This window comes from Antechinus flavipes, chromosome 2 (genome assembly GCF_016432865.1).
Source record: "Antechinus flavipes isolate AdamAnt ecotype Samford, QLD, Australia chromosome 2, AdamAnt_v2, whole genome shotgun sequence".
Taxonomy (NCBI): Eukaryota; Metazoa; Chordata; class Mammalia; order Dasyuromorphia; family Dasyuridae; genus Antechinus; species Antechinus flavipes.
The window spans coordinates 431,231,268-431,252,080 of NC_067399.1; the positions used below are offsets into that span (position 1 = coordinate 431,231,268).

The 20,813-nt window shown below is 37.3% G+C and overlaps 1 protein-coding gene across 2 annotated transcripts in view; it reads left to right on the forward strand.

Moving 5' to 3' along the window:
* Nucleotides 1-1,213: 1,213 nt before the first annotated feature.
* Nucleotides 1,214-20,813, forward strand: part of HTR4 (5-hydroxytryptamine receptor 4) — a 79,579-nt gene continuing 59,979 nt past the window's right edge. The window contains exons 1-2 of one of the 2 annotated variants that reach the window (XM_051978952.1): nucleotides 1,214-1,382; nucleotides 18,792-18,873. In XM_051978952.1, coding sequence (XP_051834912.1) covers nucleotides 18,848-18,873 — 26 coding nt within the window. In that variant the 5' untranslated portion in view covers nucleotides 1,214-1,382; nucleotides 18,792-18,847. Of the gene's footprint in view, nucleotides 1,383-18,564; nucleotides 18,874-20,813 lie in introns of those variants that run through there. The other variant, XM_051978953.1, reaches the window with a different exon arrangement.

Sequence of the window (20,813 nt, forward strand, 5' to 3'; positions counted from 1 at the left end):
GTCATCAGTTATTTATTCCCGGCCTTCAAAACATCTCTTATCTTTCTGAATTCTCTGAGACTCTGAGAATTTCAGAAGGGTGGAGTTCTTTAGAGTCCTTAGCGATCACTGTTAAACCTCTTAATTTTGTGTCCAGAAAAATCAAAGGACTTGTGAGAGATCACACAATTAATAAATATCACAACCAGGACTGGCGTCCATGCCTCTGATCTCTATGGTTTATTCCATTTTGAAATTCTGAGGTCCAATAATCAGCCAGCAGTAGGAGAAAACACACTGAACCCAAAGTCACAAGACCTTGGTTTAAATCTCAGCTCTGTCTTTTACAACCTGTGAGCCGTTGGGCAAATCATTTGTCCTTTCTAGATTTCAGCTTTCCCATCTGGGGGAAAAAAAAAAAAAACCGGGTGTGGAGATGGAGGAACAGGAGACGAGAAACCCTAAAATCTAGTGTTACTAAGATTTCTAGCATAGTCTACTTCAACTACCCTGTCCTGACTCTAACCCAGATCTTGTCGCTTCAGATTGAAGCCTCTTTCCCTTACAGCTTGAAAAACCCAAGAATTCCTATCTCTTGAGAGTGGGGAGGGGGGATCCCAGCTCTGGCAAAGGACCATGCTCGGTGAGAATCCGAGGTGAGCGCAGAAAGAGGGGACCGCGGCGTAAGGGTGAGATGGAGGGGGGCGGAGGAGAGCGACGAGGAGGCATCAGCTCACTGGGAACTGTGGGAAGGCATCTAACCAGACCGACCCGCTGTGAGCTTTGGGTCCAGGGACTGGGCAGGGGAGAGAGGAGAGAGGGAATGGGGGTGGGGGAGAGGAGAGGGGAAAGGTAAAGGGAAGGAAAGAGAGGGGTGGGCACGGAAGAGGGAGAAAAGAGTGAGTGTGGAAGAGAAAGATGCCTTAGGAAAAGGGAGCCCTCAGCGACTGGTTTGACCCGGCCAGAGGGGAAGGGAGAGGGAGAAGAGCGGACTGGGGTTAAAGGCAAAGTAGTATCGTTGGAAGAACCCAAGACGTGGAGTTAAGAACTTGGGTTCGATTATAGGCTCAGCCACTTACCAGCTGTATGACCTTGGGCAAGTCCCTGTACCTCTCCGGGCCTCAGTTTCCCCATGTGTGAAATAAGGAGGTTGAACTAACGGATGTCTAAGGCCCCTTCCAGGTCTGACTTGTAAATTCTGCGCCTGGCACCCGAGGGGGCGGCGGGGGGCGGGGTGGGGGCGCGCAGGCAGCTGCTGGCAGCACGGCGGCGGTAGCTGTAGCGGCAGCATCGGCTGCAGACTCTCGGGCTCCGCTCTGGGGGGGCCGTTAGCACAGCCTTCCTTGGGCCCTGGCAGCGCTTGGGGGACTGGAGGCTGTGGGGGGCGGACCCTCCAGCAGCCGGTAGGTGCTAGTCCTGTCCCCGCGGGGCCGCGACTGGGCTGGACCCGGGACTGGACTTGGGCTGGGGTAGCTCCTGAGAGTGGGGGGTGGGAGGGATGGACACGTGGGCGTCGAGGGGGAGTACACATCCTCTCCTCTAGTTGTTCCCGACTGGGGCGAAGGACTGGGGGCGGTGGCCAGTGCGGGAGCTGCTGCAGTCTCAGGACGCGGGGGTGAAGGGGAACTGGGAGGTGGAGGACAGAGAACTCACTGCGGGAGATATGTGTGTGTGTGTGTGTGTGTGTGTGTGTGTGTGTGTGTGAGAGAGAGAGAGAGAGAGAGAGAGAGAGAAAGAGAGAGAGAGAGAGAGAGAGAGAGAGAGAGAGAGAGAGAGAGAGAGAGAGAGAGAGAAAGAGAGAGAGAGAGAGAGGAGGGGGGTGTTGGGAGTTCGATCTCCCTCTGAATCAGGTAATGAGATCTCAGTTTCCCCATCTATTAAATGAGGGACTTGGGCTAGATGATATCTAAGGTCTTTCTGGATCTTATATTTTGTGTTGTGGTCTAAGATCTGTGCTGGCTCTGATATTTTGTGTTCTGGGGTCTCTCCAGCTCTAAAATTGTGTTCTAAGATCTCTCGTATCTTTGATATTCTGGGTTATTTGTATGTGAAGTGGAGGATTGAGGTGGGGGTGGGGGTGGGAGATGGGATCATTCCCTTCTTAGCCAGGTAGGGTATTTACTATGGGGTGGAGCAAAGAAGGGGCGGCTGGATGCTGGCATAGAATAGGGGCAATTTGGACCCCCGTTGTTAAGAGAGAATTATCCCTGGAAGAGACTTGAAGGATCTGGACATATAAGCGTTGGATGAAATCTGAACCCAAGTCCAATGCTCTTTTCACTTCTCAGTTATATATACTACTGTACACATCTCTGTTCATTGCCTCAAATTGTATATATGTAATATTGGGTTGGAGGAGAGATGAGTTTGATCCTTCTGGTTGTGTATGATTATGTTAGTGAGGTTCAGTTCTCTGTTCCCTCTTCTCCCCATATACCTTACCCCAAGGTAACAGGCTAAATGTTTTTGAGTCTCAGTTCCCTTGTTTTTTTAAATGGATAAAATAATCTCTAAGATCGTTTCTTCTAACAGATTATGAATTTATGTGAATGGTGTGGGGGCTGGAGTTGGAGCGTGAGTGGTGGTAGCCGGATGATAGGTTGTATGGTGAAAACAGGGGTATATTCATCATTGCAGAGTGTCTCTTTACAGATTCTTGCACCCCATTGTTAATAGAGCTTCCCTCAGTTTGATATTATGTGTAGGGTATGATGCTGTCATCTTCTGACACTGTCTCTATTAGTCCCCATAGGGTTAGGGCCAGAAGTTGGTGAGGGGTAAGGTGGAGGAGATTAGCCTTGTCTTCCTGGATGTCATGAAATGTTAGGAAAATCTGAACAATTTTTTGTTCTTTGTCCCTTAAAATAAGAAACATAACCAGAGAAATGAGCTGCAGGTGGTATGGCTCTCTTTGCATTCATAATAGACTCTAGAGGCATTGGCTGTTGGAAGACCAGAATATCAGGAACAGAAAAGACCATACAACCCTTTTATTTGATTGATTGGGAAACTGAGGATCGAAGAGGGGAGATGCCTTACAAAAGTTCAAATAGCACCAAAGTGGTGGACCAGCCCAGACTAGAACCCCCTGTCCCTCACCCTTTGCCATTTTGATATAACGAAAATGATTTTTAAAGTTTCTCCTCACTGAAACAGTATCCTGTAGTGCGGAGCACATTATGATAGCTGGCCTATCTATGCTCCAGACTCTCTCCCCAGTGTCCACATTAGGAAACTAGGCAATTTCAGAAAGCTTTTTCACTCATACAGTGAGGAACCAAGCAGAGGAAACTCCTGCCTATGGGAAAGCCCCAGGCAGAGTTAGGAAGGAGAAATCACCCTGGGAAAGCAGGAACTACTACCCAGGCTTAAAAAGCAGCCTGAGAAGAGGGGAAGTGAAGGGAATCAGCTCTTGGATAAAGCAGTGTGTGAACAGAGAATTGACTGGTGGGAGGAGAGCAATGAGAGGTTTTATGAGATCCCTCTAAAACCTAATTTGTACAGTTTTATTTTTTTCTTACGAAGATTGACTTGCAGATCTTGCTTATGTCTCCTAATATCCATATTGGTTTGTATTCCTGCTCTAATAAAGCACTTTTATTTATTCTCAATGGTCCCTTTTAGCTCAAAATCCCACAATTCTGCTATTATCATTATACATTAGGCAAATGGATTTTGAATCTTTGACTCTACCACTTAACAAGTTGTGTAATGATGAGTAGATCATTTCTTCTTTCTGAACTTCAGTTTCCTCTTCCAAAAAAAACAAAAGGGGGAGGGGGTGGAATAATATGGTTTACTACCTACCTCATGACATATTAGGAAAGTGCATTCAAAAAAAGTCATGTGACATTATTTTTATTATTTATCTGCTCAACTCATTCTGTTAAAGGAACTCGTCCATTTCCTTGATATCATTGGGTGTTCTGTTCTTAATTCATTAAAGTAAATGCTAATAAGATAATGAATAACAGCTCACATTGATAGATATATGGCAATTGGGGTTAAGTGAATTGCCCAGGGTCACACAGCTAGTAAGTATTAAGTGTCTGAGGCCAGATTTGAACTCAGGTCCTCCTGACTTCAGGGCTGGGGCTCTATCCACTGCACTACCTATCCGCACTATTGCTATATATTTTTTTAAATTATTGAGGTTTGTTGTTGTTGTTGCATAGTAATTGCATTTATATGGGGAACTTTGTGAGAAACCTTCATTGCAAATTCAAACTTGCATCTCATTGTCTTAATTCCAGGACTGGTACTTTCTGCATTATACACCTTATTTTAGAGCTTTCCAGATTGAATGTGTGTGTGTGTACATATGTACAGATTGTACTTATGTAGTATTGAGTTGGAAGAGTGGGTTAGTCCCCTCTTATGCAGGAAACTAGATGTTCCTTGATGGATGTGTGAGGTGAGAAGGCTGAATATCCTTCCATTCTCCTAGAAAATGACTACATTTATGTGTGCTTTGCTTTCCTTGTTTTCTTGCTTTTAAGAGAGACTGGGGGGGAGGGAGGGGACAGCTAGATGGTGCAGTGGATAGAGCACTGTCCATGAAGACAAGGAGGACCTGAGTTCAAATCCAGTTTACTAGCTGTGAGACCCTAGGCAAGTCACTTAACTCCAATTGTCTCACCAAAAACAAAACAGATTAAAAGAGGGGTTTGGACTGAATGATCTCTTTAAGATCACCTCTACCTTTAATAAAACAGGAATCTATGTAAATAGTACAAAATGTGAGAGTGAGATGTCTGTGGTGCTCTTGTACCATCCCACCTCCTCAGTTTAAAAAAAAACAAATTCTTTTAATAAATATTTATAGCACAGTCAAAGAAAACAAATTCTCCATTGACCATGTCCAATAAGGATACCCAAATTGTCACACCAAAATGACCCTTGTATGCTTTAATATTTTGATGTATCTATGATGCCATTAATATCAGCAAGTATTTATTAAATGTTAACTATCTCTTGAGAGCAGGGGTTGCTTTTTCTTTTTCTTTGTAATTGAATTTTTTAGCACTATGGTAAAAATGCTTAACAAATGTTCTTTGATCAATGAGGTTTTTCCCTCTACCATATAGATCATAACTTATCCATGCTTTGTTATCTTTTGTTTATGTCCTTTCATAAATCTTCAAAGGTCTATCCAATGAGCTGGAAGACTTCCACTAATCTGATCTTTTTTGCCATTTTATATAGATTTGAGTAGCACTCAGGATTTGCAATACTTTTTTAGCCTTACTCTCATTGTGTTACCAATCTACCTCCTTTTTTCAGTCGTGTATTGTTTTGTTATCATCTAGATCACTTTTTATGGGAAAGACATTCTTGGAGCAGCCTACTTCTACCTTCCACTCTCTACTTCTCTGCTTTTAAAGAGTTTCTCAAAGCTGTGATTTTTAGGAACTTGTGATTGTGAATGATTCTCTCAATCTTATAACATCAATCAGAAGATACTGATGTCAAAAAGATGAGCTTTTGTGGCACAGACCATTTTGAGATCACCTTAAATACTATCCAGCTTCCCCCAAATTTGATACAGTCTACTCTCATTGTACTTTTTAATTCTGAACTCAACTTACTATCTACCTGCAATATCTAACCAAGATATACATGCTCTCATTTGGAAGGGCACCTAATAAAATGAGTTACCTCTTATGTTTCTTGCTATTTCTAAAACTTTAAACCGACAGAGAACAGCATAAAGTAGGGTTGGATTTGGAAGAGTTAGAAGATTTGGATTCAAATACTGCCTGGGCATACTACTTAAACTCTGACTCATTTGTAAAATCTGTAAAATCGAGGGAGATGGACTAAATGATTGTTCAGATTCAAAACTCACATTCCTGTGAATTTCCATAAGTTAGAAATGAAATGGGGATTTCCAAAAAGAAGTCTGATTAGGAATGAATTCTTTTCACTAAAGTCTTCCTGTGTTGCTGCTCTGAGTGACATAGAGGTGATCCTGAGTTTCTGAAGGCTAGGGCCAGTGGAGCCCAAGTCTCATCAAGCCTTACCAAGCCAAAAAAAGTTTTTGAGTACAGATGTAGAGATGAGCTACATCCCACCAAACCTTCTAAAGTTAGAAGAAAAGTCCGAGGTCATCTAGGCTAATCTCATTTTGTCAATGAGGAAATTGAAACCTAGGGAGTCAACTGACCAGATTCATACAGGTTCTGATCAGTCAACAAGTATTTATTAAATACTATTTAGGTATCAGGCACTGTACTAGTTTCTGTGGCTACAAAAACAAAAGCTGTTTTAGTCTCTATTCACGAGGAATATGCAGTCCAGCTGGAAAAGACAACATGTATGTGTCCATTTCACTCAAAAATTTTTCCTTGTATATATACACGCATGAAAAATCTCTAAGAGATCGGAAGCCAAGATCTTTGAATTCAGAGCCAGTGATTTTTCCAGTGAGGACCAGATTGGCTAAGTGGAAAGAGGTTCATCACCAGGAAATTGGCCAGCAGAAGTTGAAGATTTTGGTCACAATAATTCATGAAAGTATTTAATAAGATATGGAAGGGCTGAAATCATGTCACTCCAAAGAGTGGTAGCATCCAAACCAATAAAACACAAGATCTTTGCAATAGTGAAATTCTGCAGTGGGAAGTAGCTCAAGTGGTTCTGAAACACACTGAGATACTGAGAAAATATTTCTAAAAGTTAAAAGGAGATGATAATAAAACAACTCAATTTGCTTGTACATTTCTTAGATGAGGAGGCAGCTCTACTGTGGTGTCTTAGGATTCAGGAAATCTGGGGTTTTAAACTCCTGTTTCTTCCACTAACTCAGTATGTGACTTCAGATAAGTTTGAGAGACAACATGGTATACTGGATTTGGGATCAGGAAAGACTTAGGTTTAAGTTGTACCCCAAACTATTATTAACTGTGTAATCCTGGTTAGTAACTTAACCTCTCTGTGCCTTGGTTTCCTTTTGTGTAAAATAGGAAAAGTGGTATTGAACGTGATAGTTTCTATGTCTCTTTCCAATTCTAAATTTGTGATCCCATGATATGCCAATCTTTTTTCTCATCTTGGGGAAATAAGAAGTCAAAACTGGATAATCTTCAAAGTCTTAGAATCCTAACATTCTATAAATCACTTTTTCCTTTCTTGGTTCAAATCGCAGTTTCTAAAATTTGAAACTACCTAGGTTTAAATTTCCTTGTTAATAAATGAAAAGATTTGCTTCACCTCAAATTCTGTGATCCTATGATCCTATGAATGTGTATAAGGACTTAAAGCACTTTCTAAGTAAAACCTATTAATAGCAGCATCAGACTGGATAATTTTTCGATATAACCATTTCACACTGTTATTCCCATTAAGCTTATTTGACATCAACTATCAGTTGTTATGTAAAAGAAGATATACATCTCTAAGAAAGAGTAGTTTTTTAATTAGTTAAAGTAACATTTCAGTTTGGATAAAGCATCGTTATAGTTTCAGTTTGGAAACTTAAAGCATCTACTGAGAATTAATCTGTTTTCCAAGGAATGGCACTTGTTTTTCAGTTATTTAAAGACTGTTGAAAACTTTTCAATATTCTGGGTTCAAATCTTGATACTATAATCTCTCTGAATATTGGGTGATTCATCTATAAAATAGGGGAAATATCACTTAACATAGTTGTTATAAGGAAAAATTGTCATTTATTAAGAAAATGTGAGCAATTAGTAAGAATAATAATTCCATAGTTACCACATTGACATAAAGGGCTTTATGGACATCTTTGAGAAATTTTCATTGAAAAGATAATCAAACTATTTGTAGAAATATTCTCCCTCTAAAGCTCCAGAAATAATTTAAGTAAGTAACTAGGGAAAGGTGGGAAGGACTCCATCTGGGGCTAAATTCCTCTTGTATCCCATTACCCATCTGACCAATGCCTGGGAAAAACAATATTAATGAACTTTAATAACACCCATCCCCTGGGCTCACTTTCCCAGCTCTCATTGGTCTGACAACTAATACCAATTATTTTTATAAAAGGGATATTTGCTAAGAAGATATAGGAAAGATAGATATTTGAAAATATCTCCCATACTGAAAGTACGTACTGTCTCTGCACACATTTAAACCTCTACCACAGAGGTTATGAGGGCATGTATTAGGTGTTAGGGAATGTATGGGACCAAAGGGTACCTTGCGACATCTGGTTCTGGAAATTCTTTTCTTCTCTTCCAGAATCTTGGCTTCACAGTGAGAGGGTATTAATGGACAAGTCTTTCCCTTGCTGGCTCTTTGCAGGATACGGTATCCCAACTGATGGATAGTCCCCTTCTGGGTTGGATCAAGCAGAATGACTTTACTAGCCCCACTGCTGTGCTATTATTGCTGCTGCTGCTGCTGCTGTTGCTACCGCTTTTAGTTGAATCACTTAAAATCCAAAAAGAATACACACAAAAGAAAGGGACCACATTGGCATGAGTTAGGAAGGGGATAGGAAGCAATCCATTCTTCCCATCTTTCCCTTCCCCTCTCCCCAAACTCAAAACATTTCTTTCTTGAAAGCTTACAGAGGAAATAAGTGAGAGAAAGTCAGATTGAATCTGTTGTATTCAGTCAGTTCTTGCTAAGCTTCTCCTGGGTCTTCAATCCTTCTGATTCCAAAGAGGGTCACCCAGAAGATTCCTTATTACCACATAGCATTAGCCCTCCAGTCTCTCAAGGCCAGGAGTAGGATCACCAAGGCTTCACAGATGGATGGATTGGAAATTGGCCAGGAAATATTGCCACATGCTCTGTATAACCCACCAGGAAGGGAAAATATGAGCTTTCTCTACAGCAGGTATTCTTAGTCTGTGGTCTATGAACTTTTTCCCCATAATATTTAAATAACTGTATTTCAGAATAATTGCTTTCCTTTGTGATGTTGTTTTTTATTCTATGAATTTTAAAACATTATTATGAGATGAGATTCATAGGTTTCACCAAACTGCCAAAGGGATCCAAGATCTAGAAAAAGAGTTCCCTCTCTAAGGACTTGGCTCTGTTGATTAGTCATCCTCCCTATCTCCTGTCCTACTCCACCACCCATTTTCCCTCCCCAATTATACTTCTAACTAGAAGGAAAGAATTGAGGGGGAAAAAAACCTTTTGGCTCAACATATCAATTGTCCTGAGTTTGAAAACTGCTATCTTAATGCTGTAAGGTTATTTGGAAATATAGCATCAATCAGCAAATATTTATTTAGTACCTGCTATATGACCAGCACTGTTAAATGCTAGAGATACCCAAAAACGCAAAAGACAGTTCTTTTCCTCAATTAGTGATGACATGCAAAGAAATTTTTGCGAACAAGCTAAATACATGATAAATTAGAATTAATTAAAAGAGGAAAAGCACTAAAATTAAGAGGATTGAAGGGATTTTAGTTGAGATTTAAAGGAAGACAAGGAAATAAGTAGGTTAAGAAGGGAGAGCGGTATGGGAGACAACCAGAGAAAATGATGATAGGCAATATTTATGCAACATTTGTTAGTAATAAAGTGTTTTTCACTTCTGTTATTTCTTTGGAGTTATACAATTGACCCTGGGATTTAAGGAGTAAAAGCATTGTTAGTCCCATTTTACAGCTAGGAAAGCTGAAGCTCAGGGGAAGTGATGTACCCTGGATCACCTAGATACATCATTAGTAATTGACTAAGACTTCACCCCCAGATCTGCTGCTCCCAAGTCTAGCATTTTTTCCAATATTCATATTGCTGGCAAGATCTAGTTCTTTAGAGGTAACATTAAGTATCTCTGGTAGAATTTAAAGAGCTCTTTAATCCATCTGCCTAAATCAACAAATATGGAGCCTTTTCTCAGAGCTAAGTGTGTAAAGCAGCTCCTAGAGAGGAAAAGCAGAAAAAAATCTTAGATTTTCAGAATTCCAATTATAAAATATCAGAGCTAGAAGGGGACTTTGAAACCATCAAGGCCAATCCCTCATTCTGCAGATAAGGAAACTGCTAATTAGAGAGTCACACAGTAAATGAACAGAACAAGGACCTGGGACCTTTTATTCCCTTGCTCTGTATCCCTGGCTTTGCCACTTACTACCTGGGTAGCCTGAAGCAAATCCCTTCATGGGACCTCAATTTTCTCATCTGTAAAATGGGGGAATGTTAAGATTAGATTACTTCTGAAGACTAGTCTGGCTCTAAATTTGAAATCCTGTTAAATAACTTTTCTAGGTTAATGCAAATAATAAATATCTAAGATGGGATTTGTCTATGATGAAGTCAAGGGGTCTTTCCAATTATATCCACTAAATGTCCTTACTGATTATTTATTTTGTTTTTTCCCAAGCTTTTTTTGAGGGTCAGTGTCTTATTTCCCTGTCCTATTCTCCTACCTACCCAAAGATGGTTTCCCACCATCAGAGCCCCTAATGACTTCCTAAAGAGTCTTTGTATCAAAAACCTGTCATAGTGGATGCAATACTATACTTGAAGTCAAAAAAAGAAAGATTCAGATCCCCCTATTGTGAAACAATGAGCAAATCACTTAACTTCTTTAAGTTGAGGTTTCTAAATCATAAAATTGGGATAATAATACCCATGGTACTTATTTCACAGGGTTATTGAGGAGACTCAAATAAGATAACATGGGATATTCCAAAAGTCTTAAGTATGGTTTTAAGTTATTTAAGTTTTAATAGCTTAAAACTTCCCTAAGACTTTTGGAATACCATATATTTAGTAAGTCAGTTATTATTGATGTAATCTGCCTTTGATTATATTCACAGAGAGTAGAGAAATTTGCTACAAGTTATCAGGGAATAGAGACACCTGGGGATGAGGATCAATCTGGTCTACAGGCAGCTAACCAGATTCTAAGATTTAATAATTTGTTTCTTCTGTATGTGGCCAAAGTCATTACATCATTTTTATTATTGTCTTTGTCTATTTTTAAAAAGTATTTATTTAGTATTTTATTTTCTGCAACAACACAGATAAATAATTTTAACATTATTTTAAATTTGCATTTCAAATTTTCTCTCTTCAATTACTTAAGTGTTGAAAAGAGCCAAGCCCATCACAGTTGATCATCACATAATCTTGTCATCACTGTGCATAATATTCTTTTATTTCTCCTCACTTCATTTAATATCAATTCATTTAAATCTTTCCAGGCTTTTCTAAAATCAGCCTGCTCATCATTTTTTATAGAACAAAAATATTTCATTCATATACCATAACTTATTTAGCCATTCCTCAACTGATGGCCATACACTCAGTTTCCAGTTCCTTGCCACTACGAAAAGGGTTGTTCAAACATTTTTTTTCTTTGCACATGTGAGTTCTTTCCCCTTTTTCTATTTTTCTAGTCAATTGTTCTTCCAATAAGATTTTTTCACATTTTCTTCTTTTTCATTTTTTAAATTTTGTTTTATTGTTTCTTGATGTTTCATGGAGTCGTTAACTTTTACTTGCCCAATTCTAATTTTTAAGGAATGGTTTTCTTCAGTGAGCTTTTATACCTCCTTTTCCATTTTGGCCAATTCTGCTTTTTAAGATCTCTTCCATGAACTTTCCTACATCTTTTCCCATTTAGCCAATTCTACTTTTTCATTAGATGTTTGTGCTTCTTTTATCATTGAGTCGGTTTTGTATCTCCTTTACCTAGCTGTCAATTTTTTTTCATGATTTTCTTGCATCACTCTCATTTTTCTTTCTCCCCTCATTTTTCCTATACCTTTCTTATTAATGTTTAAAATCTTTTTTGAGTTTTCCCATGGCATGAGACCAATTTACATTTTTCTTTGAGTCTTTAAATGCAGCCTTTTTGATTTGATTTTGTTGTCTTCTTTTGAGTTTGTTTTGATCTTCTCTGTCACCATAGTAACTTTCTAGGGTCAGAAATTTTTTGTTTGCTCATTTTTTTTCAGATTATTCCTTGACTTTTAAGTTTATATTAACTCTGGGCTCTGCTCCCAATATAGAGTGAACATTATCAAGCTTTGGGTTTTTTATTCAGTTGTTTTTACAGTGAATTCTGGGGACCTATCAGCTTTTAGTTCTTCCAAGGTGTTATGATCTAAAGGAGAAATGTTTACTATTCTTCTGGCCTGTGCTCTAGTCTGTAAGTGACCATAAACATTTTTTCTGCTCTAGAACTGTGACTAGGGCTTTCGCTCTTCTGGGGCCAGAAGCTCAGATGTGCTTGTGTTTCTCTGGAACTGTAACCCAGATAGGAGTATGGATAATTCAACAGAATCCTGCACCTTCTACTAGCAAAGAGATCCTTGAATTCTCCTTCTGACTGGTTGTCTGACCCCCTAACTGTCTGTGGGTTAAGTGCTCTGGAAGCAGTCATAGCCACTACTTATTCAGTTATCCTGGTTTGCTGGGGCTTAACCTGCATTGATATAGCCTGCACTTCACTGTGATAGACCTTTCCTGCCAACCTTCTAAATTGTTTTGGATTAGGAAATTGTTTCATACCATATTTTTGTGGGTCTTGCTGCTCTAGAATTTATTTTGAGGCGTTATTTAAAGTTATTTAGAGATGAATTTGGGAGAGCTCAGGTAAGTCCCTTGCCTTTTTTCCAACATCTTGGCTCCACTCTCTATTGTATCTTTCTTTGTATTTATCTCACACTAAGCACAGCACACTGCCAATAGTAAATTCTTAATAAATGCAGACTCAACTTATATTAAATGCTTCAAAAGGTTTGTAAACTTTATTGGAATGTCTAACTCTTTTTTCCCCTTTTTTATTTATTTCATATTTCTCCCAGTTATATTCAAAACATTTTTTTACACTGGTTTATAAAATTTTTGAGTTCCAGGTTCTCTTTCTTATCCCCACTCACAATTAAGAAATCACATGTGAAGTTATATAAAACATTTCCATAAAAATCACATTATGAAAGAAAACATAGATTCCCACCCTAAATAAAACCCTTAAGAAAAATTAAGTTAAAAAGAAAGAGAGAGAGAGAGAGAGAGAGAGAGAGAGAGAGAGAAAGAGAGAATGAGAGAGAGAATGAGAATACTTCAGTTTGTATTCAAATACTATTAGTTCCTTCTATAGGCATGGATAGGACTTTTCATCGTAAGTCCTTCTCTGAAGATTGAAGGTTCTCATGGTTGATTGTACTACTGAGAATAGCAAAATCATTTACAGTGGGTCATCTCCCAACATTGCTATTACTTTATATACAAAGAACAATAATAGTCCATTACAAACACATACCACAGTTTATTGAGCTACTCCTCAGCTGATAAACACTCCCTTAATTTTCTTTTTTTTTTTTTTTTTTTTTTTTCCAATATAATAAATTTTATTTTATTTAATAATAACTTCGCATTGACAGAATCCATGCCAGGATAATTTCTACACGACATTATCCCTTGCAATCACTTATGTTTCGTTTTTTCCCCTCCCTCCCTCCTCCCCCCCCCCCCAGGATGGCAAGCAGTCCTATATATGCTAAACATGTTGCAGTATATCCTAGATACAATACATATTTGCAGAACCAAACAGTTCTCTTGTTGCACAGGAGAATTGGATTCAGAAGGTAAAAATAACTCGGGAAGAAAATCAAAATTGCAAATAGTTCACATTCATTTCCCAGTATTCCTTCTTTGGGTGTAGCTGTTTCTGTCCATCATTTCTCCAATGAAACTCAGTTAAGTCTCTTTGTCAGAGAAATCCACTTCCATCAGAATACATCCTCATACAATATCGTTGTCGAAGTGTAAATGATCTCCTGGTTCTGCTCATCTCACTTAGCATCAGTCCATGTAGGTCTCTCCAAGCCTCTCTGTATTCATCCTGCTGGTCATTCCTTACAGAGCAATAATATTCCATAACGTTCATATACCACAATTTACCCAGCCATTCTCCAATTGATGGGCATCCATTCATTTTCCAGTTTCTAGCCACTACAAACAGGGCTGCTACAAACATTTTGGCACATACAGGTCCCCTTCCCTTTTTAGTATCTCTTTGGGGTATAAGCCCAATAGAAACACTGTTGGATCAAAGGGTATGCACAGTTTGATAACTTTTTGGGCATAATTCCAGATCGCTCTCCAGAATGGCTGGATTCGTTCACAACTCCACCAACAATGCATCAATGTCCCCGTTTTCCCGCATCCCCTCCAACATTCATCATTGTTTTTTCCTGTCATCTTAGCCAATCTGACAGGAGTGTAGTGATATCTCAGAGTTGTCTTAATTTGCATTTCTCTGATCAATAGTGATTTGGAACACTCTTTCATGTGAGTGGTAATAGTTTCAATTTCTTCATCTGAAAATTGTCTGTTCATATCCTTTGACCATTTATCAATTGGAGAATGGCTTGATTTTTTATAAATTTGAGTCAGTTCTCTATATATTTTGGAAATGAGGCCTTTATCAGAACCTTTAATTGTAAAGATGTTTTCCCAGTTAGTTACTTCCCTACTAATCTTGTTTGCATTCGTTCTGTTTGTACAAAGGCTTTTTAATTTGATATAATCAAAATTTTCTATTTTGTGATTGGTAATGGTCTCTAGTTCATCTTTGGTCACAAATTTCTTTCTCCTCCACAAGTCTGAGAGATAAACTATCCTATGTTCTTCTAATTTATTTATAATCTCGTTCTTTATGCCTAGGTCATGGACCCATTTTGATCTTATCTTGGTATGTGGTGTTAAGTGTGGGTCCTTGCCTAATTTCTGCCATACTAATTTCCAGTTATCCCAGCAGTTTTTATCAAATAATGAAATCTTATCCCAAAATTTAGAATCTTTGGGTTTGTCAAACACTAGATTGCTATAGTTGACTATTCTGTTTGTGAACCTAACCTTTTCCACTGATCAACTAATCTATTTCTAAGCCAATACCAGATGGTTTTGGTGACTGCTGCTTTATAATATAATTTTAGATCAGGTACAGCTAGACCACCTTCATTTGATTTTTTTTTCATTAATTCCCTTGAGATTCTCGACTTTTTATTGTTCCATATGAATTTTGTTGTTATTTTTTCTAAATCATTAAAATATTTTCTTGGAAGTCTGATTGGTATAGCACTAAATAAATAGATTAGTTTAGGGAGTATTGTCATCTTTATTATATTTGCTCGGCCTATCCAAGAGCACTTAATATTTTTCCAATTATTTAAGTCTGACTTTATTTGTGTGAAAACTTTTTTGTAATTTTGCTCATATAATTCCTGACTTTCCTTTGGTAGGTAGATTCCCAAATATTTTATGCTATCAACAGTTATTTTGAATGGAATTTCTCTTTGTATCTCTTGCTCTTGGATTTTGTTGGTGGTGTATAAGAATGCTGAGGATTTATGGGGATTTATTTTGTATCCTGCTACTTTGCTAAAATTATGAATTATTTCTAATAGCTTTTTAGTAGAATCTCTGGGGTTTTCTAGGTATACCATCATATCATCTGCAAAGAGTGATAGTTTGGTTTCCTCATTGCCTACTCTAATTCCTTTAATCTCTTTCTCGACTCTTATTGCAGAGGCCAGTGTTTCTAATACAATATTGAATAATAATGGTGATAGTGGGCAACCTTGCTTCACTCCAGATCTTACCGGAAAGGTTCCAGTTTTCCCATTGCATATGATGCTTACTGAAGGTTTAAAATATATGCTCCTAACTATTTTAAGGAAAAGTCCTTTTATTCCTATGCTCTCAAGTGTTTTTATTAGGAATGGCTGTTGGATTTTATCAAATGCTTTTTCTGCATCTATTGAAATGATCATATGGTTTTTGTTTGGTTGGTTGTTGATATAGTCAATTATGTTAATAGTTTTCCTAATATTGAACCAGCCCTGCATTCCTGGTATAAATCCTACTTGGTCATAGTGTATTATCCTGGGGATGATTTTCTGTAATCTTTTTGCTAATATTTTATTTAAGATTTTAGCATCAATATTCATTAGGGAGATTGGTCTATAATTTTCTTTCTCTGTTTTCAGCCTACCTGGTTTAGGTATCAGTACCATATCTGTGTCATAAAAGGAGTTTGGTAGGACTCCTTCAATCCCTACTTCTTCAAATAGTTTATTTAGCATTGGAGTTAATTGATCTTTAAATGTTTGATAGAATTCAGATGTAAATCCATCTGGTCCTGGGGTTTTTTTCTTAGGGAGTTGATTGATAGTTTGTTCTATTTCTTTTTCTGAGATAGGAACACTCCCTTAATTTTCAAATTTTTAACATGATAAGAGAGCTGCTATGAATATTATTTGTAGATATAGGCCATTTTCCTTTTTTTTCCCCTGAATTTATTTTGTTATTCATACCTAGTAGTGGTGTTGTTAGTTCAAAGAATATGCATGAATTTATAACTCTTTTGGGACAGATCATATAGTTGGATCATTTATCAATTGGGAGATGCCTGCTATTTTTTATAAATTTGATTCAGTTCCTACTATGTTTGAGAAATGAGGCCTTATCAGAGAAATTTGCTTCATTTTTTTTTTTTATAGTTAGTATTGCTAACTGTATTTTCTCCCATTTATTCTTTCTCTTCTTTTTTCCTGTCCATCTCAAAATGGTTTTGGTATTGACCACTCCTTCCCCCAATATTCCCTCTCTTTATCTCCCTCCCCCATTTCCCATATCCCATTCTTATTCTATTTTCCTGTAGGATAAGATAGATTTCTATACCCTTATTGAGTACGTATGTTATTTCCTTTTGAGGCCAATTCTGATAAGAGTAAGATTCATTCACTCTCCCTCTTCTTCTCCTCTTCCTCTTCATTGTAAAAGCTTTTTCCTGCCTCTTTTTTTTTTTATGGTAAAGAATTTTCACCATTCCACTTGTCCCTTTGCCTTTCTCTCAGAACATTTCTTTCTCACCCCTTAATTTCAGAATGTCTAACTCTTAAACTAATTGGGGTCCTGCAGGTAAGCAATTTTCAGAGACAGAGTTTTCAGATCATAATTCTTTTGGTTTAAGTTGGAGCCAAAATTCTAGGTTCTGGATTCTGATTCTGTCACTTAGTACTTACACAACTTTGGATAAGTGACTTAAATCTTCAGAGTCCCCAAATTCTCTGCTATAAAATGAGTATCACTACATAATCACTAAAGATCCAACCAGTTCTAAATCTGAATCTGTGATCTTATTTTCTGCCCCTTCCTCCCTAGTCCTGGGAATATTTTGACTTCATTTTAGTAATCAAGTGTTTGGTCCATTACCTATCCCAACATGAATACTTAAAAAAAAGGTTGATTGATTGTAGGTCTCTTTTTACATCAATGACTAAGTTTATCCTCCTCTTGCCATTTCTAATGAAAATTACACATAACACTTTGTACTTTTCAAATTGTTTTATTTTTAACTTTTTAACCATCTTGGCAAGTTGTATTTGATCATTTTGTTTCTCATTTCTAATGATCCCTCATTTGCATAAAAACTGAAATATTTTGCCATTTCCTTTTCCAGCTCCTTTTACAGATGAGGAAAGTAAGGCAAACAAGGGTAAATGACTTTTCCAGGGACAGCTAGGAAGTGTACTAGGTTGGATTTGAATTCAGAAAAATGGTCCCAGTGCTTTCTCTACTTTGACACCAGATTATTAGGTCCCTTTTAGAGATAAAGTTAGGATAATAATACCAGCAGTCATACTACTAGTAATAATAAGTCATATCCTGTTCCTGAAACTATGGTACAGTAAAAAGTAAAGGAAATGTTAAGATGGAATCAAATCTGACCTATAAGATTCTCTATTTTAAAGATGAAAAAACAGGTACAGAAAATATGAGTGACTTGGCCAAACTCACAGTTAAGTACTGGACCAAGAACTTGATCTCAAGTCTTCTGACTCCCAACCTATTATTCTTTTAAATTACAAATATTATCTCATTTTATCCTCATAATAATCCTATTATTTTTCTATTTTACAGAGGGGGAACTAGGGAAACAGGGAAGTTAAGGGACTTGCACAGAATAATACAGCTAGTACCTGTCTGACCTTGGATTTGAATTCAAGTCTTCTTGTCTTTAGGTCCAGCCCTTATCTACTGCACTATGGAGGGGCAGCAAGCACAAATAAAGCACTTCCTTTTCTATAGGAGGACTTTCTCCCTCCACATGTTAATGTCTTCTTCCTCTAATTCTATCTTCTGTCTATTATGTGTCTTTTTTGTGCATATATATATGTTGTCTCCCCCATATAAGGTCTTTGAAGAGAATAAGTGTTTTTACTTTTTCCTTGTATCCCCTAGCACTTAGCACATAGCATCAAATAGCTTTAATAGCAATAAAAATTGCTTTTTAAAATTATTTTTAAAAGCTGTTAATAAATGTTTGTTGATTTTTCATTGATTTATTATATAGCAACTACTATATAGTAGAATAAACTTGAGTTTCAGTCCCTTCCTTGATGCCTGCAGATTATCTGACTGTGACCAAGTCACTTTTCCTCATTAGTAAACTGGGAATAAAAGGCCTTAGCATCTTTTCCATAGGATTGTTGTGAGGATCAAGTGAAATAATATATGGAAAGGGTTTTCAAACATTTAATTGCTCTCTGAATGTTAGGAGGAAGAGAGCATACTACATGTAAACTGTAAATGTAAATTGGAAAGGGATATTAGAAACCATTTAGTTAGTCAGTCTCAAATCCTATTTTTCTGATTATATATTCAAGACTCTTTTCCCTGCTGTAAGGCAAAGTGTTATATAGAGGAAAGCAGACTTGGTCATGGAATCTGAGAATCTCCTACCTTGACTAGGTAGCAAAGTCAAGATTTGAATCCAAGTCCAGAAGAGCTTATTCCAATTTGACCCACTGCCTAAGGAGCTTTTTAGTCTTCAAGCATCATGTTTGTTTCCATTACAGGATCAGACACCTTCTGTGGACATTGAAAACCAGTTTACCCATGCCTATTTCCTGTGATGGACGAATCTGACATTAATGTGAGGTAAGATGAATTGCTGCTGTATCCTAAATCTACATTTCCCAACCAAGACCTTACTGCAGCATTGTAAAACACCTAAATTTGCTATTGGGGAGCATGCTGTTCTCTGCAGTCTAAGTGTCGCAGCTCTTAATTACTCAAGAGTGTGAGAGGTGGGGAGGAGGAGTCAGGAAAAGGAGGTAGGGAAAGTGTAGGGGGAGGTGATGATTGGAGGAGGAAGGAAGAGTAGGGGGGAAAAGAAAGAGGAAAAAGAAGCAGGAGGCTTCAGTTATTTGTCTTTGTGAATTTTAAGGTGTTAGTTCTTTTGGTGGTAAAATTTTTGCTGAAGAAAAACCAGGAAAATGATATATACAATGACAACTATGTAAATGGAACAAACGAAACAGGAAACTGGATTCTCTGTAATCATAATAACTAATCTTGACGTTAAGAAGAGTTCACAAAATATATCTCTCTCATTCCTTTTCGGGGTGGAGTAGCTATGATATAGAATATTAAAGATAATATCAGATATCTGTTGACAATTTGCTTGTCTTTGCCAGGCGTGTCTTATTTTTTTTTTTTTCATTTGAAGAATGGATTGATGGATGTGGAGGGTCGAGGGAGATATTCAGAAATGAATCCAGTATATTAAAAGTATCAATTTTGTTTAATAAGTTACTGATTAATGAATCATTTCCCCTGCAAAGCCCGTCAGAATCAATTGAAGTGGTTATAAACTTTTCTCTTAATTTTTGATATACCCATCCAGGAGTTGGTTGACCCTCTAATATTTCTTAAATGTTTGTTGTTTCCAAAGGCAATACATCCTTAAAAATCTTGGGCATCAGTGCCCTAAGGACTTTGTAGACTGTCTCCAAACTTTAGGTGGAAACACCCTTCATAACAAATTCCAGACATACTCACTCACTTCTTAAAGAGGGTTATATTGTTTCATAGAAGAGGAATTATCAATAAATGAGTTACAATTTGCCTGGATGGGTTTTGGGAAATAATTGAAGTTTCAATTTTGTAACTGTAGACACACATGACCTAAAACTAAAGGGATTAAAGCTTCTCTGTTTTGTTTTCCTTTACTTTCTCAATTAGAGGAAGTTGGTAACACAGCAACCACTATAGGAAAACCCGAGTTAAAATGTAGTCTTGGACATTTACTAGCTGTCTGACTGGACAGGTTTTTTAATCTCTATATGCCTCAGTTTCCTCAAATGTAAAGTAGGAATAATAATAAAAAGGATTATTATGAGGATAAATGACATTCATTTTTGTAAAAAAAAAAAATTAGCATAGTGCCTAGAACATAGTAAACACTACATAAATGCTTATTTCTTTATTCCCTCACTTCAAGATGAAATGTGACCAAAAAAATGGGGGGAGGAAGAGGGATGATATGGTTTTCTATAGTTTGGTTTTATACTTTTCTATTATAGCGGCATTTGCCTTCATTGGTGCTGAATTACCTTGAATAGATGAGGTATTCCAGGCAGGTGACTATTCATAAATGAATTTAACTGTGATTTATAAGTTTCAGAACTTTTCTAGTGTGATCTCTTAAGGTCTCTTCTAAGTTGTAATGTTTCAAAATTTTATGACCATCCTCTCTCATGGTCTTCTAATCGACTCCACCTACATATATTCATGTCTATCCTCATTCCTCATTACAAGAGTAAGTTATTATCATGCAACAACATTCTCTTAAAATCTTCTAAAGTATAACAAAGTCTGCTTTCAGACATTGCTCACAACTTATTGGAAGACATTAAAAAAATTCCAAAGCACCTTCTCATAAATGCATTTTCTATCATTTAAAAAACTCACCTTTTTCATCCTGAATTTTAATATAAAAAGAGGTCATTTCTATACACATAATAGAATGTAAGAAGCAGATTCTAATTAAACCATTTCTCCATTCCATACTGCTTGATTTTTTAAAAAAAAAAAGC